General features: G+C 39.8%; 1 protein-coding gene across 1 annotated transcript in view; it reads right to left on the bottom strand.

Annotated features, from left to right (window-relative positions):
• The window catches only part of unc13a (unc-13 homolog A (C. elegans)), a 63,674-nt gene that overhangs the window by 45,445 nt on the left and 4,071 nt on the right, over positions 1 to 14,158 (bottom strand). The window contains exons 2-9 of the mRNA XM_084722934.1: positions 10,836 to 10,865; positions 10,629 to 10,728; positions 7,320 to 7,437; positions 4,488 to 4,611; positions 3,578 to 3,648; positions 3,266 to 3,320; positions 2,540 to 2,569; positions 1,661 to 1,856 (exon numbers count right to left, since the gene is read on the bottom strand). Coding sequence (XP_084579060.1) covers positions 1,661 to 1,856; positions 2,540 to 2,569; positions 3,266 to 3,320; positions 3,578 to 3,648; positions 4,488 to 4,611; positions 7,320 to 7,437; positions 10,629 to 10,728; positions 10,836 to 10,865 — 724 coding nt within the window. The remainder of the gene's footprint in view (positions 1 to 1,660; positions 1,857 to 2,539; positions 2,570 to 3,265; positions 3,321 to 3,577; positions 3,649 to 4,487; positions 4,612 to 7,319; positions 7,438 to 10,628; positions 10,729 to 10,835; positions 10,866 to 14,158) is intronic.

The raw sequence follows: 14,158 nt of genomic DNA, 5'->3' as shown, positions 1-14,158 counted from the left end.
AGGTAGGGAGGTGGGGAGAGGTGGGAGAGGAGCATCAGTAGAGCTCAGTGCAAATCTCTCAAAGAAAGCTCTAACCAAAGTGAGCCTCTGCACTGCCTGGTTAAAGGACAGGTTCAGAGTTTTTCAAGGTCTGTCTTAAAACAGAAGTCAGGTGTTCAAGTGAACATTGAAACATTTTTTTTCTTGCTGTAATCATCCCTTCTGTTCATAGTAGCCCTTAAAATATCCCTTTCAGTAGTGCAAAATCCACAGTCCTTGTTCTGTGCAAATATTTATTCCAAAGTTAACCCAAAGCTAGTACAAGGGTCCAGCAGTCTGAGTAACACAAATCAAGTGGGTATACTGACCAAGACCCACCCCTTTTTGTTCCGTGCTTTAATAACATTTGAACAAGAGCGGTATCCAGCAGAACCTCTGTCAACTTTGTCCTTTCCTGTTTGCTGAACTTAGATAGGCCTATGCTATGTGTTCGGCTCATCTATGTTGAAAAGAAAAACTCAAATTCTGATATTGAAATGAATCATTTTGCAGGGATTGTGTCACGCAAAAAAATTCTTTAGGAGTGTAAGCTTATGGGAAAAGGTCTTTTTGGGCCGCAGCACATCATTTGATGTTGTCATTATATGGTTTGGCCACTATGTCAAATTTTCTTCAAAGCCTGGCACACTTCACTGGGGCTTGGCCTCGCACATGGCATATCTAAGTACAGGAGATAGAAAAGGAGAAAGCTGGCTGAGGTTCTGTGAAAATGAGTGGGACTCAGGAAGGGTCAGTTCCAATGTTACTGGCTTTTCTTTTTGTATTATTGTTCCTCCACTGCAGCTCAACACAAAGACAATGACCATGAAAACATTTTTTTGTTTAAAACTAACTGAACATGAGAAATGTTTACAGCAATACAATGTTCATAAACATCTGTTTATCTTTTAAAGTCAGACTTGAGAAATTGCAAAGATAGCCTTAAAGTTTCTGCATAAAGACCCCTGAGGTTGAAGTTCATTTTACCCATCTAAACCTAACCAAATCAAATCATGTTTCAGGTTTTATGAGCAATGCATGAGTTCTGATCATCTGTCGCCTTTGAAAACATGTCCAAAACTGTTAAGAAACACTGTCATGTCCAGCAATCCATTTATTTTCTGTACCACAACATGGTGTAGAAGAGACCAGATGGGGTTTCTGATGCTCACGCGCTCAACATGCACACAGAGATGCAGGCACGCACACACGCATTCACACATGCATACACGCACACAGACAAGATAACCACAAGGGCCCACTTCATACATGACCTGTATACAAGAACTGTGTGCCTCAGCGTGCTTGTATACACTGAGGCCAGGGTTATTCTCTAGAGGAGGAGAGCACAGTGGGACAACATGTTACCATGTACAATACAGTGAAACAAAACAAGGCTGCAAGGGCTCAGCTGTCTCAGGGCTAAATGTTGAGTCCAAATGAGAGTAAGGAATATGTGTTGGAAGTGTGATATTATATTTTCTACGATAAACAGTTTTGTTCTTTAGGGGGTTTTCTCTTCCTGTCCCAACCAAAACAAAGTCTTTCTCCCTGTTGTTTATACAATCTGACAGCCCGCTCATGAAAAGGAGACCACTCAGTCTCAGCTGTGGCTACGTAGAGGCCGGAGGGTGCTCGTTACCTCATGGCTCTGTGGTCGTAGTCCAGCTCGTGGATTTCATCACCGTAGGAGTGTCTGTAGTGCTGGTGTCTCATGGGATACTGGTGCATGGACGCGTTAGGCTGGGAGGTGGTGTAGTAGGGAGGTGGGATGCTGTTACTGGTCTCGCTGCGGTAGTCACTGTCCCTGTCATCCACGGCGCTGTCTGGATCATCGTCTGATCAAACAAACACAGTGGGAGACCAGACAAAGTGAAGAGGCGAGACAAGGAGAGGACGATGGGTCAGAATTATATTTTATATTTATTGTTATTTTATGAACTGTCTGAAGCCCACCACCACCTCCCCTTCAACTAAGGGATATTGAAAAATCAGAAAGTTTCTGTTTTGTATTGGAAATACAAACCCTCATTTGCACTTTTCCGAATAACATGCTTGGATTTGGATGAATCCCTGGACTGTATGCAGTCTGAAAGGGAAGACCCAGAGCGAAAAAAAGTCCGCCAGCACTTTTCTACAGTACACAACACCAGACACTGCTGCTTGTTAAGCTTGTTGCTTAGTGCTCTCACATCATATAGACTGTGGTGGTGGGATATATGAACAATATTCCAAAAGACTTGAATAATCAGCATGGCTCTCCTTCCCCATCCCCAGTGGAAAAAACACCAGTTTAGTTTACTATAGCATTACACAGCTTGACTTTAAATTCATCAGCAGAATATAGATACAAACTGAAAGGAAATTCAGACAGGACTTGCGGAGAAAAAAAAAAAAAAATCATGGTGGCTAATGGTCTCTGAGGAAAACTACGCAAGGAGATCATTACATTAAGTGAGACATGGACAATAAATACAGAATTACTTCAAGTCGTTAGCAGAAGTGCATGAAAGAAACTTACTTTGCTGATCTCCCCACAGACTCCAATTACCTGCACGGAGATAAAGGATTGGAAAAACCTAATTAGGTTTGGGCCACAAATTAGACACATCAGCAATCTACAAAGCCAGGTAAACAAACGTGGAGATTTTCAGCCCAGAGAAGTAATTATTTTAAGATGTAAATATCTGCGAAAAGGGTTCGTCAGTGTGCATGTACATGTGTGTGAGTGAAGAAAAGCACAAGATTGCTAAAGAAGCTTAGATCAAAATCAGCTTTTGTGCAAATGAGGCTGGCCTTGGCGCTGCTAAGTAACGAAGAACAGAAAATACACAAGTGCTGTTATCATCTCTGCACACACACACACACAACCAACCCCTCTGTCCACAGATTTATATGATACACACTTATCCACCTGCTCCCTGTGTCATCGTCACTCGAAAGACACACAGCCAGGCAGGGCGGCGTGTGTCTGACAGCCCAGCGTATGTCAGTTCACATTCATCACGCATCTAGCACCTATAAGTCACTCTAGTGTTCAGACAGGCTCGCATGCAGGATTCGTCACATCAGCTCCCCTCCCTCCTTCCTTCCATGCTTTGCTTCATCTATCAGCCTCATTTACACCTCCTGTCTAGTCAGTATGAACCAATGTGAGGAGGAGAAGAGGGAGTGAGGGGGGGGAGAAAAAAGGAGGCATAAAAACAACACAGCAGGGGACAGAATAGGAGCGGCGTTTGACACTTACAGCACTGTGTGGATGGAGCATGAAGTGGTCGCTCCTGTTCTTCTTGATAGGCGTACTGAGGGGAAAAAACAACAGCACATTCAGCAACATTTAGCACATCTTCTGAGGAAAATTGTTAATAAAAAGAAAAACCTGACATAGGCAATTCTGCTGTTATTGGCAGCCATTAGAGTGTAATTAGAGATTACGGAAGAAAAAGAAAGAGGTGGAGAAAGGGGTTATGAAAGAAAATACTATAAAGAGGAATGAATAAATAGATGAGGAAATATAGATGACAGATGGTGCAGAGAGAGAGAGTGATGTGGAGCTTACATCTTGATCTCTCATGGCATTTAGTTGTTCAAGTTTCTTGGCCCAGTATCTGGCCTCCTCCTCTGGAATGTCTGCAGCATACAAACACACAGACACGACATGTTTCTGTACTCAGCACATCAAAATACTTTGTGGAGAGATTGTTCTGCCGACTGCTGATTCCAAGGTCAAGATTGAACTTTGACTCTAATGCACAGACTGTACAAAAGAAGTGGAAGTAGCATCTGGGCCTGAAAAGTAAAATGCCTTAAAATGGAATTATTTCTAATAGACAGCAGGGGGCGACTCCACTGGTTGCAAAAAGAAGTCAGATTGTATGGACGTCTATGAGAAAATTATGCTATTTCTCACTATTTATGTCACTCTAAGAAGCTGGCAGTGAGTGCATTTTGTTTAAAGCTTTTTGTTAGCCCAAATTAGCATCACAGTTAATATTACAATAAACAAGCATTACAGTCGCACTTTGCTAACCAAGCTTGTTAGCTGGGAACAGCATAACATGATAACTCCTCCCCAGCGTCACCGTCACATCCAAACATGGTCACTACCGGCTCTAAAAAACAAAGTGCAAAAAAACTGATGCTTCAAAATGGTAGCCCACAAATCAATAGGTGACATCACAGAGGCTATGTACACTTCTTTTACACAGTGTGTCATCTGATGTAATAGTACTCGAGTTAGTGTTTTTTTCAGATGATTTTATTGGCCTTTATTGCCACAAAAGCTTAAGATAGACCAGAAATGTGGGAGAAAGAGGGGGGAAAGGCACACAGCACTGGCCACTGCTGAGGACTGATAGCCTCTGTACATGGGCTGCACAATCTACCGGCTGAGCTACTTATCTAAACCATAACTTACATAAATGAAACAAGCTACAGTATATAAATATGACTGTCGTCAAAGGCCAAACCTAGTGGCAGTTCAAAGCGGGTGTCGAGCAGCAGCCGGTGAAAGGTCGGGTCTTTGGTTCCACAGATCTCGTTCTCAGCCATGATAGCATTGGAGTCCAGGGTCAGCCACTGGCCAGGACCCTCCTGGAAAAGATAAGGAAGAGGAGCAGAGAAATATGACTGCAAAAATACTTATGATAGCATAGTACTCTCAGATTTTTTACAAAAATATATAACAATAAACAAAACAGAAATCCAGTCTTGTTGTTTGACTAAAAAGCAGATCTCTTTGAACTTTAAAGACAGTCAGGCTAAAAGTTTTCCCATTTCCAGTAGTTGTACTGAGCTAATTGTCTCTTTGCTGTAACTTCATACTTGATCGATCTTCTCATATTACTCTCAGCAAGAGAGCCAATACACATATGCCACAAAACAGCATCCTACATTTGGTAAAAATAAAAGAAAATACCCACTGATATGAAGCTCATCACACTTTAACAAAAGGTTATCACCTCAGTGAACAGATCAGCCTGCAGCCAAACAAACGGACAGAAATCTGATGAGAACCACTCACTCCATTATCTTGAAATAAGGAAATGTGTCCACGACACCATATTAGTATTTCGTTTAATTAAGTAGCTTATTTAACCAATTCCATGTGACCTGGACGTGAAATTCATTAAGTTGTTTGTATATTCACTCCATGTAGATCATAAACCCCTGCCTCACTGAAATTGATTGAGAAATGTAAACCTTGTAGTACTTTTTATCCAGAAAAAAACTGCAGCTCCCCCATCTACTTGTGTTTGTTCACAAGTCAGTCTTGGACGGTCCAATATGGCAGCAACATTGCTTCATCACAGCAATGGGCCAAAGTAGTCAATGCAGCATTTAAATATGTTTATTATGACCTCATCGCCCATACTTGGGTTTCCTCACCTCTTCACCTGCAGCTCATTCCCTCATTCGGCCCTCAGTATATACAACAGTCCACTTTCATTCATTCCCCAACAGTTTATCTAGTGTGTTTTGCTGAGCTCTCCAGCTCAACTCAACTCAGCTTTACTTATATGGCACCTTTTATACACACATGCAGCCCAAAGTGCTTCACATAGTAAAATCTAAACAGACAGAAAACAAATAATAACAATCCAAATCAATAAAAAAAATGCTGGAATAAAATTCCAAAAATAAAACAATAAAATGAAAGTCAGAAGGATTAAGTAAAATGAACACTGAGAAATAGAATAATTAAAAAAATGACTGAAGCTTGAAGACCAAGGTTATAACATTACACCCAGTTAACAATTAAAAGACAAATAAAAAAGAAAAAAAGAAGAGAAGAAAAGAAGATTTTTTTCTTTCCTTTCAAAAACGCTGAGAGAGCTTGCACATCTAATGTCCAGAGGCAATGATTTCCATACTTAAGGAGCATAAAAACAGAAGGCGCTCTCACTGGTAAATTTATGGGACACATAGGGAACATTTAACAGAAAAGTGGTGGAGGACCTCAGTGATCTGGCTGGAACATAAAATGAAGGAAGATCTCTGATGTATGGAGGAGCGAGGTTTTTATTTAAAGTTTTATAAACAAGTAAAAGAACTTTAAAATCAGTTCTAAAACAAAGCCAGTATAGTGTTTTATGCAGTGGGGTAATATGATCCATTTTCTTGGTTCCTCTGGCTGCAGCATTTTGAACTAGCTGTAGTTTTCTTATTGACTGTAGTTTTCTTATTGACTTTTCTTATTGATTCTTTTTAAACCAGTAAAAAGGGAACTGTGGTAGTCTAAACTGCTACTAATAAAAGCATGGGTGATAATTTCTGCATCCTGAGTTAAAAAGGGTCTAACTTTAGCAATATTTCTAAGATTAAAAAATTAAGTTTTAATAATTTTGTTAAAATGAGAACTAAAATTTAATTCAGAATCTAAAATCACTCCCAAGTTTGTGAATCTTGTTTCAATCTATCCTCTAAGCCCACCATGCACTGAGTGAAGTTTTTTTTTCTGTGTTTGGTCCTTTTAAAAGAATTTTGGTTTTATTCTCATTAAGCTCTGAAAAGTTCTTGTTCATCTGAACATTAATATCAGTGAGAAAGGCTATAAAAGTGTGCAGTGCACTGATTTTGACCTGCCTGTTTCACCCGTTTTGCCTTTACATTTGTTTGCCTGAGCTCCAGTTTTGACTCTTACCTGCCTGACATAAGCACCTGAACTTTCTTGCCTGTTTCTGTGTCGTCCTCTCATTCAGAAACATGACAATGTGTTATATGATGCTGCAGGACTAAATTTATAAATGACAGCAGTATGCAGTTGGAAAACTCGATCGACAAACACTGAAATATTAAAAAACAAACGTGGAGAGCTTTTTTTTTATTTAGTTGTAACTAATACTAACAATTTTAAGAAGAAAACACACACTTCCTATACAGTGGTAAACCAGCTTAAATATTACATTCCCACTGTGACTTGTTTTAATATACAGGAGCCCAGCGTTTACTCACTTACTGTTTATATATTTCACATATACTAATATGTGACAGATATTGGTCTGCTATGTGTTAATATATGTGAAATATACATACAGTGTAGTTGATAGTAAACAGTCACTTTTTAAAAATTATTTAAAATCTCAAATCAGACCAGTCTCACAGAATGGCCTTAATTAAAGTAATATTAAAAGTTATGTATTTTCATAACCTATATGCTGATTAGGTTATTTTAATAATTGCTTACATTACAGTGCTCTGACTGGAGTATTGGTGTAAATGTACAGCGTACATGTACAGTACATGTGGAGCCAATAAAAGCTAATGCTGGGAGATATCAGAGCCAGAGAGGAGGAGTGTACCTCGTTGGACTGCCGTATGCTGCGCAGGGGGATCCATAAGGTGCCCACCATGGTGTCCCAGATCAGCCCTTTATTCCACACCTCCACTGTCAGGCCCAGATCCAGGCGGTTTATTTCGCTGCATGACAGACAGAGGAAGAGGAGGATTAAGGAGAAGCAGAGGAAAGAAGGTAAAATAATGCAGAACGTTATAGAGAGCTGGGTTGTATACAGACTCCTCGCTACACAGAGGGGTTTTTTCAACAGAAATACAGTGTGTGCCATCAGGAGCTGCACTTAAATCTGGTGATGGATATGCACTGTGATTCAATCTGCTGAGGGAAATGAGTCATTCAGCACGAAGATATTGAGAGCAGGTGATTGTCAACTAGGTTGCCAGCAGGATATAAAAGAGAGCACAGATAGGACAACAACAGAGGCTATCTATATCTCTGTATGACAAACAAAAGACAACTCTCTGCCTCGTTTTTCCATCAAACAATTCTAATACTATACAGTCCATATAGCTGAGGTCTGGAGCAGCTACTGTAGGATCTGTAAAGTGATTACAAATCTGACTGGCAGTTTATCAGCTCACTAAGCATCTCTCATTGTCCAACAGTGCCTCTTCTCAAGCCCACTGGCTGTCTTAAGTGAATTGAAACCTAATAATAGACACAGCTTTGATATGAAAATGCATTTTTCTGTTTCCTTGGGAGGAAGTGATCTGGCAAATGGCTGAACGTGTGTGTTGCTTCACGAAAGGGAAAAAAGGATAAGAGGAATGGATGCAGCAGATGGATCTAAAGAGAAGAGAAGAAAGAATTCGCTGTTTTTTTGTTTAGTATGAAGGTATAGCTGAGGTAGATAAGTCATTTTCATCTATTGTGTCTGTTTCTATTCAGTCAGGAGTCGTGAGGTGTAATGACTCCTGGTGAAACCCTCTACACTGGGTGTGTGGACTCAAACATCACAGGTGTTATGTCATCCCCTCTTCAAAAGGAGAGACAGAGAGGAGGGCAAGAGGATGAGGGCAGAAAAACTCATTTTAGGAAGCACAAATGTCACAGCTGACCCTACTGCCATGTGTTGCTCAACATCTGTGTTCTCAAGAATTGAGCCTCTGCAGATGCCATTTCTATTTGTGTGAAAATATTACAATGTGAAATTCATCTCAATAACCCATACCTTCTGTGAATAGTTAATGTTGGTTTACTCATAAAATATTTCAGTAAAATACTAAATTGGCACTCTAACCTGACTTTTCTCCTGTCTTTGTCACATAAATTTAGCCAGTTTGTGACATTTCAAGCCATTGTGCCAGCAAAGCCAAAACATACTACAACACCATCACATTAAAATAAATAGTTTTTAAAAAAAATGATCAAAACTGATGCAGCAGAAGCAGACACATCGTCTCATTTTATTTTTTATATTCTATACATTCTTCTTTGTCAAATCTTAATACATACATTACCCACAATCCACCTTGACTTCCAGCAGTTCTGTCAGAGATGTTCTGGTCATGTGGAGAAGGGAACCCTAGATTGGTTAAACTCTCATGAGATTTGTGTGTGTTGTTTGTTCACTGTGTGCGCTTTTCCTCGGGCTGTAGATGCATCCCAAGTCTCTCTTATTACACCCTGCCATAAAAAATAGTTTATTTTTATGACTTATTTATTCATCTATTTATATCATTTTTGTTTTGTGAGTAGCATAAAGGGACTACATCTAGCATTTCATTATACCATACAGCGTTATTAAATGACATATAAATGAACTTTGTATTGACATTTATTCATCCATTTATATCATTTTTGTTTTACGAGCAGCATAAAAGGGTTACAACTAACATCTAGTTCTACAACCAGGGCTCAACAATAAGGATTGTCCACTGGCCCAGGGCAAGTAAAATGCAATGTTGGACAAGTAATTTTTCAAGTAAAATGGCAGAAAATGCTGTTTTCAGGTCTTCAGTGTGGAGATTTCTGCTTCATCACTGAATATCTAGGTTTTAGACTGACAAAACAAGACTGGACTTTGAAAAACTGGGATGAACATTTTCACTATTTTCTGAAATTTATATTCTAGATTAAACATGAGAGTTATCTTTAGTCTTTGTTGTTATTTGATTACCTCTGACAAATTAAACAATTTGTACAGGGACAAGTAAAAAATGACCTCAGGCAAGCAGCTTTGTGACTCACTTGCTTGACCGGGTCAACAGAATAAAAAACATCAACACTGAACCCTGATAACCCAGTGTTATGAAATGATAAATAAATGATCCTGGGTCCTTGTAAAGTAGCCAAGTAGCCCACAGCAGCATGATTTGTCACTTTGGGACTTACCTCTTAATGTCTACAAGGGTGAAGTGCACTGATTTCTGTTGTTATATATATATTTTTGTTCTGTAGACATTTAGCCTGTGATTGCTTATGTATAGTCTAGGAGGAGGTAAAGTGTAAAGGGTACATATGTAAAGTACTTAAAAGCAATTCAGAAACATTAGAATATAACAACGATATTTAATAGTTATCTGATAATATCCGCCACTGCTGAGTCAAGCGCTGCTGTACTGAATCAAGTGAACATGCACAAGAGTTTCCCAAATCTAGGGTTACCTTCTAGACATGAACAATTATTTACAATATACTACTAGTAGCTAATGTAGCCTCAAGTCTCTAGTCTCAAACAGACATAAGGAGACTACAGAGGCATAACTCCACACCATCCAGATTTTTTAAATTTTGAAACTCACAGTTTTCAGCCCCAAGCAATGCTAACTCAAGTGACATGACTGGAGGCAATTTATCAGATTTAACGCAGCTTTTAATGCAGATCCCTCTGGAGCCACAAAAGGCTCTGTACAACTTTTTTTCCCACACATGCACTACTACTCTCCAAGACCTGCAAACAGACTTTGATGTGTAAAATCAGCAGAATTCCCCTTCAACATAAACTTTAATAGTCTGCCTATACTGTATGTGTTCAGTTGTTTGCCTATGAGCATTTCACCGCCACTTGCCTAACTTCCATGGGACATATGCAGTGGCAACAACGCTCCACCAAAATGGTATTTGTCTGAAAAATCCATCAACATGTCATACAACCACAGCCATTAAACTCAATACACTAAAGCTGCTCAATTAAAGGTAAAGGCAATGAGGAGGAAGATAAGCAGGAGTGAAGAGTGCTGTATAAAGTAAGAAACTGTGAGTTTAAATTGTGCAGCAAAGACAAGACAGATTCACAAATGAAGACAGGGGCTAAATGACATGGTGAGATAAAAGGGTGCAGAACATGTGAGGGAGGGCAAGAAGCACTCACAACATGAAGTCCTGCTCCCAGCATGGCTGACTGCCACGCACCGCGATGGTTGTGCTCTTAACATTCTGCACCTTCAGGGTCACGTATGTGTTAAATTTCTCTGCAAAAAAGTAGAATACAAATACCATTAGTCATGCTACAGTGTGTGATTCAGTCAAAATAAGTGAAAAAATGCATGATAGCTGCTGGTCACAGGTCACAGCTCACCTTGGGGTCCATCAAGCTTGGCTTTCTTCACTGCAAACAAATTGAGAAAAAGAATGAGACATTAGTCTAACTATGAATAAATCAAGCTAAAATATAAAAGTAATAAACATGCAAACAAGACAATATGGCATTCAGCAAGCCCACGAAGGCTTCAACTCTGTCCTTCCAGGGTGAAGCTCATTGGCATGAAAATATGGTTGGTTGGTGATTGACGGGAGCCTGGCATTTTAGAGAGAGGGGGAGGGGGATGGAGAGGGGTGCTGCTCGTCTCAGGCCAGGACTCCTCTGTCCTCTTTAGGCAGAATGCCATGATCTCAATATGAAAAACTGCATCAGTTCAGCGGGAGATGTCAGGATCTGAGTCATGGAGCCAGAAGGACAGCTTGCGCAGGTGAGAGTAAAAGGTGATGCCAGGACAGAGAGTGGCCACTCGCCTTGTCGTCTCTGAATCGTGGATGTGTACGTATTCCTGTGTGGTTGACAACAGGGGTTGGTGGATAAAAGACAGAGCAACGCTGCTTTTTGTCTGACACAATAGATGAAGCTCAGCTGAGGTGCCGCTGCCAGCTCCTCCACGCAGGGACCTCTGAAGGAACCAGACTGACTTTTAAAACCAGTGACGTCAAAACCCCATTCATTATTCATTCAATCCGGCACCCTGCCGATGCCCAGCATCCCCATGTTCAGCAGTGAGGTATTAATATTCACAGCTCTGTTTTTTTTAATCCCTGCTGATTGCTTCTTTTCACTGATGTTACATTTCAGGAAAGAAATACAAGGAATAATTTAAAATCAATCTAATGGGGCCTCAACAACAAACTCCCTGAGCATGTTTGCTTGGCTGCAAGAAGAATGACTTTATAATGTATGACCTACAGTCTGACTCTGAAACAGAAAGAGCTGAATGAATAAACACTCCCTGCAATTCAATCAAGCATTATTAGCAGGGTTTCAGTTTCTGGTTTTCAACAAGGTAAATGCAACACTTTAAAGACTTTTTTAAGACTATTATCAATGCAATTTACTGGCGAAAAAGTACTATGGTTTTAGGGATGTCTTTCATATGACTGATATTTAGCTACTGTGTGTCGACCAACTGGATGTACTTAAGTAAATTCTACTTTATAACTTTAAAAAAGTAGCATGAACTTCATAATCCAGTCGATCAAAATCATATTTAAAGGAGAAATCTGCGCTACATGTACTGCACTAAATAATAAAATGACCGTAATATGGCATCAGACTTGAAATAGTCACATCAATGCTACAGCTGAGGTGTTGCGTTAATTAGAGTTCAAATTAATGTTGAATGTTCCCCAAATGAGTAAGTGTCTGTTTATGAGTCATGAGAATTAATTAATAATCTTTTAGATGGTGTAGATATTTATAATGGTTAAAATGAGAAATATGTTAATAGAGTCTGGCAGGCAGTCACTAAACTCAGACCAGTGGGATTTTATTTTTGAAATAACTGGCTTGACTTTACATCAACAGACAATTCACAGTTATAAACAGCTGATCAGCTTACAATGTAGTACAGTAAATATATTACATATTTCTCCTTTGTGGCCTAAAATTCAGATTATTGGATTTTTTTTTTACAATTTAAAACCCAGCAGACACCATGTATTAGGGCAGGAATGGTGATGCTAAAAGAGAAGCACATTCTGAGTTATTTTTCTTATGAAGTGACAGCAGAGCAGGCGCAATAATCATTGTGGACAAATTGGCTTCTAAAAATAGCATCACCCCAGCAAACCTCTGGGATAATTCTTATCACTTAAACATCTATCTGGTTCATGAGGCAGGTGCTGAAGTGAAGGGGTCTGGCGGCGTGTTTGCTTCTTAGCCAGCTTCAAAGTAAAATCCCTTTCCTGATGTTTTTACTGCTGACAAGACAGTCACGCCTAAGGGGGGGTGAGGAAGCTTCTTTACCGTGGAAGCTGCGAATATACAGAAAATTTGACAAAAAACATTTAAATGAGTTCTCTTTGTGTTGAAATAGACGGTAAATGACAGATGCACCTTGGCCAACACGCTCTCTCTCATACACCGTTCTCTCCTCGCCGTCAGCCAGTCATCGCTCCTCTCTCACTCAATCACTCGTTCCCCCTGCCATGTGGCGAGTATGCACGTGTGCTCCCTTTCTATCTCTTTCTCTCGTGCTCCATTAATCTCTCTGTGCAGCCGGATGCGGGCAGAGTGAGCTGCATCCCCAACACTAAAAATAACCACTTCAGTGTGACAGGGGTGGGGGGTGCCAGAAAGGGGTGTGTGTGAGTGTAGGGTTGGAGGAGTGGTGGGGGAGGAGGGAGGGGGGGGGGGGCACTTACAGCTCACAGGCATAAGACTAAAAACCACCATTGCTGCAGTTACAGCACAGGGGAAGGAGTGAGGAGGAGTAGGGTGTTATATATTTTCTGCAAACCCTCAACAGAAAATGTTGAGTACCTGCCACAGCAATTACAGAATCTCATTTTCTCTTTCTTTGCTGGGGAAAATTGGACAAATACGTTCTCTCATGCCCTGATGTAGAGGAGCTAAAGGGGCTTTTGTATTTCCTGAGGTTTTCCAATCAAAAGCTTTCAAAGAGCCCACACTTCAGAGCAATTATACCGACACAAGGAACAACAATATAAACCTGGCAGGCTGGGAACGCAGTGAAGAAGAATCTAAAGACTATGACAAAAAAAAACCTAAGAAATGACTCAAGTACACAATTAAGTGAAAAACAGTTACGAACAGAGAGGATTGAGGGTCGTTACAGCACATCCTTATGTATTCTTTCACTGATTGCCAGATAACATTCAGTCAACACCTGCAGTATACCTTTGGGAATATATCAATAATAGTGATTAGATTATGACTGCTTTTTTTTACGTACACAGTAGTAGTAAGTGACGACTGAATACTCCATCCATACAGATAAACAATGTGAGAAATATTAGCATTAGAAATTGCAAGCACAAAGTATAAATAATAAAGATAGTATGTGATATAAAGACAGTGCAGACTGACAGAATATATACAGTTGAGCTGCAACTAATGATTATTTTCATTGACACCATCTTTCACTAACCTGATGGTTAACCAACACTTATTAGTTGTTTGGTCTATAAAAAAGCAGAAAATGGTGAAAAACATAGATAAGTGTTTCCAAAAGCCCAAGATGACCTCCTTGAATGGTATGCTCTATTTTTCAGCACAAACTCAACTGTAAGTCTGACTTATTATTTTGTAGTTTTAATCTGCCAGAAATCCAGAATATAAGGAAAATTACACACACCTATAAAAAATGACAAAATTTTAGTGGTAATCACTCA

Source organism: Lutjanus erythropterus, chromosome 7, assembly GCF_056507025.1.
Source record: "Lutjanus erythropterus isolate fLutEry1 chromosome 7, fLutEry1.hap2, whole genome shotgun sequence".
Classification (NCBI taxonomy): Eukaryota; Metazoa; Chordata; class Actinopteri; order Lutjaniformes; family Lutjanidae; genus Lutjanus; species Lutjanus erythropterus.
Note: the sequence above shows the minus strand (reverse complement) of the source record. Positions and strands in the feature narration are given on the sequence as shown.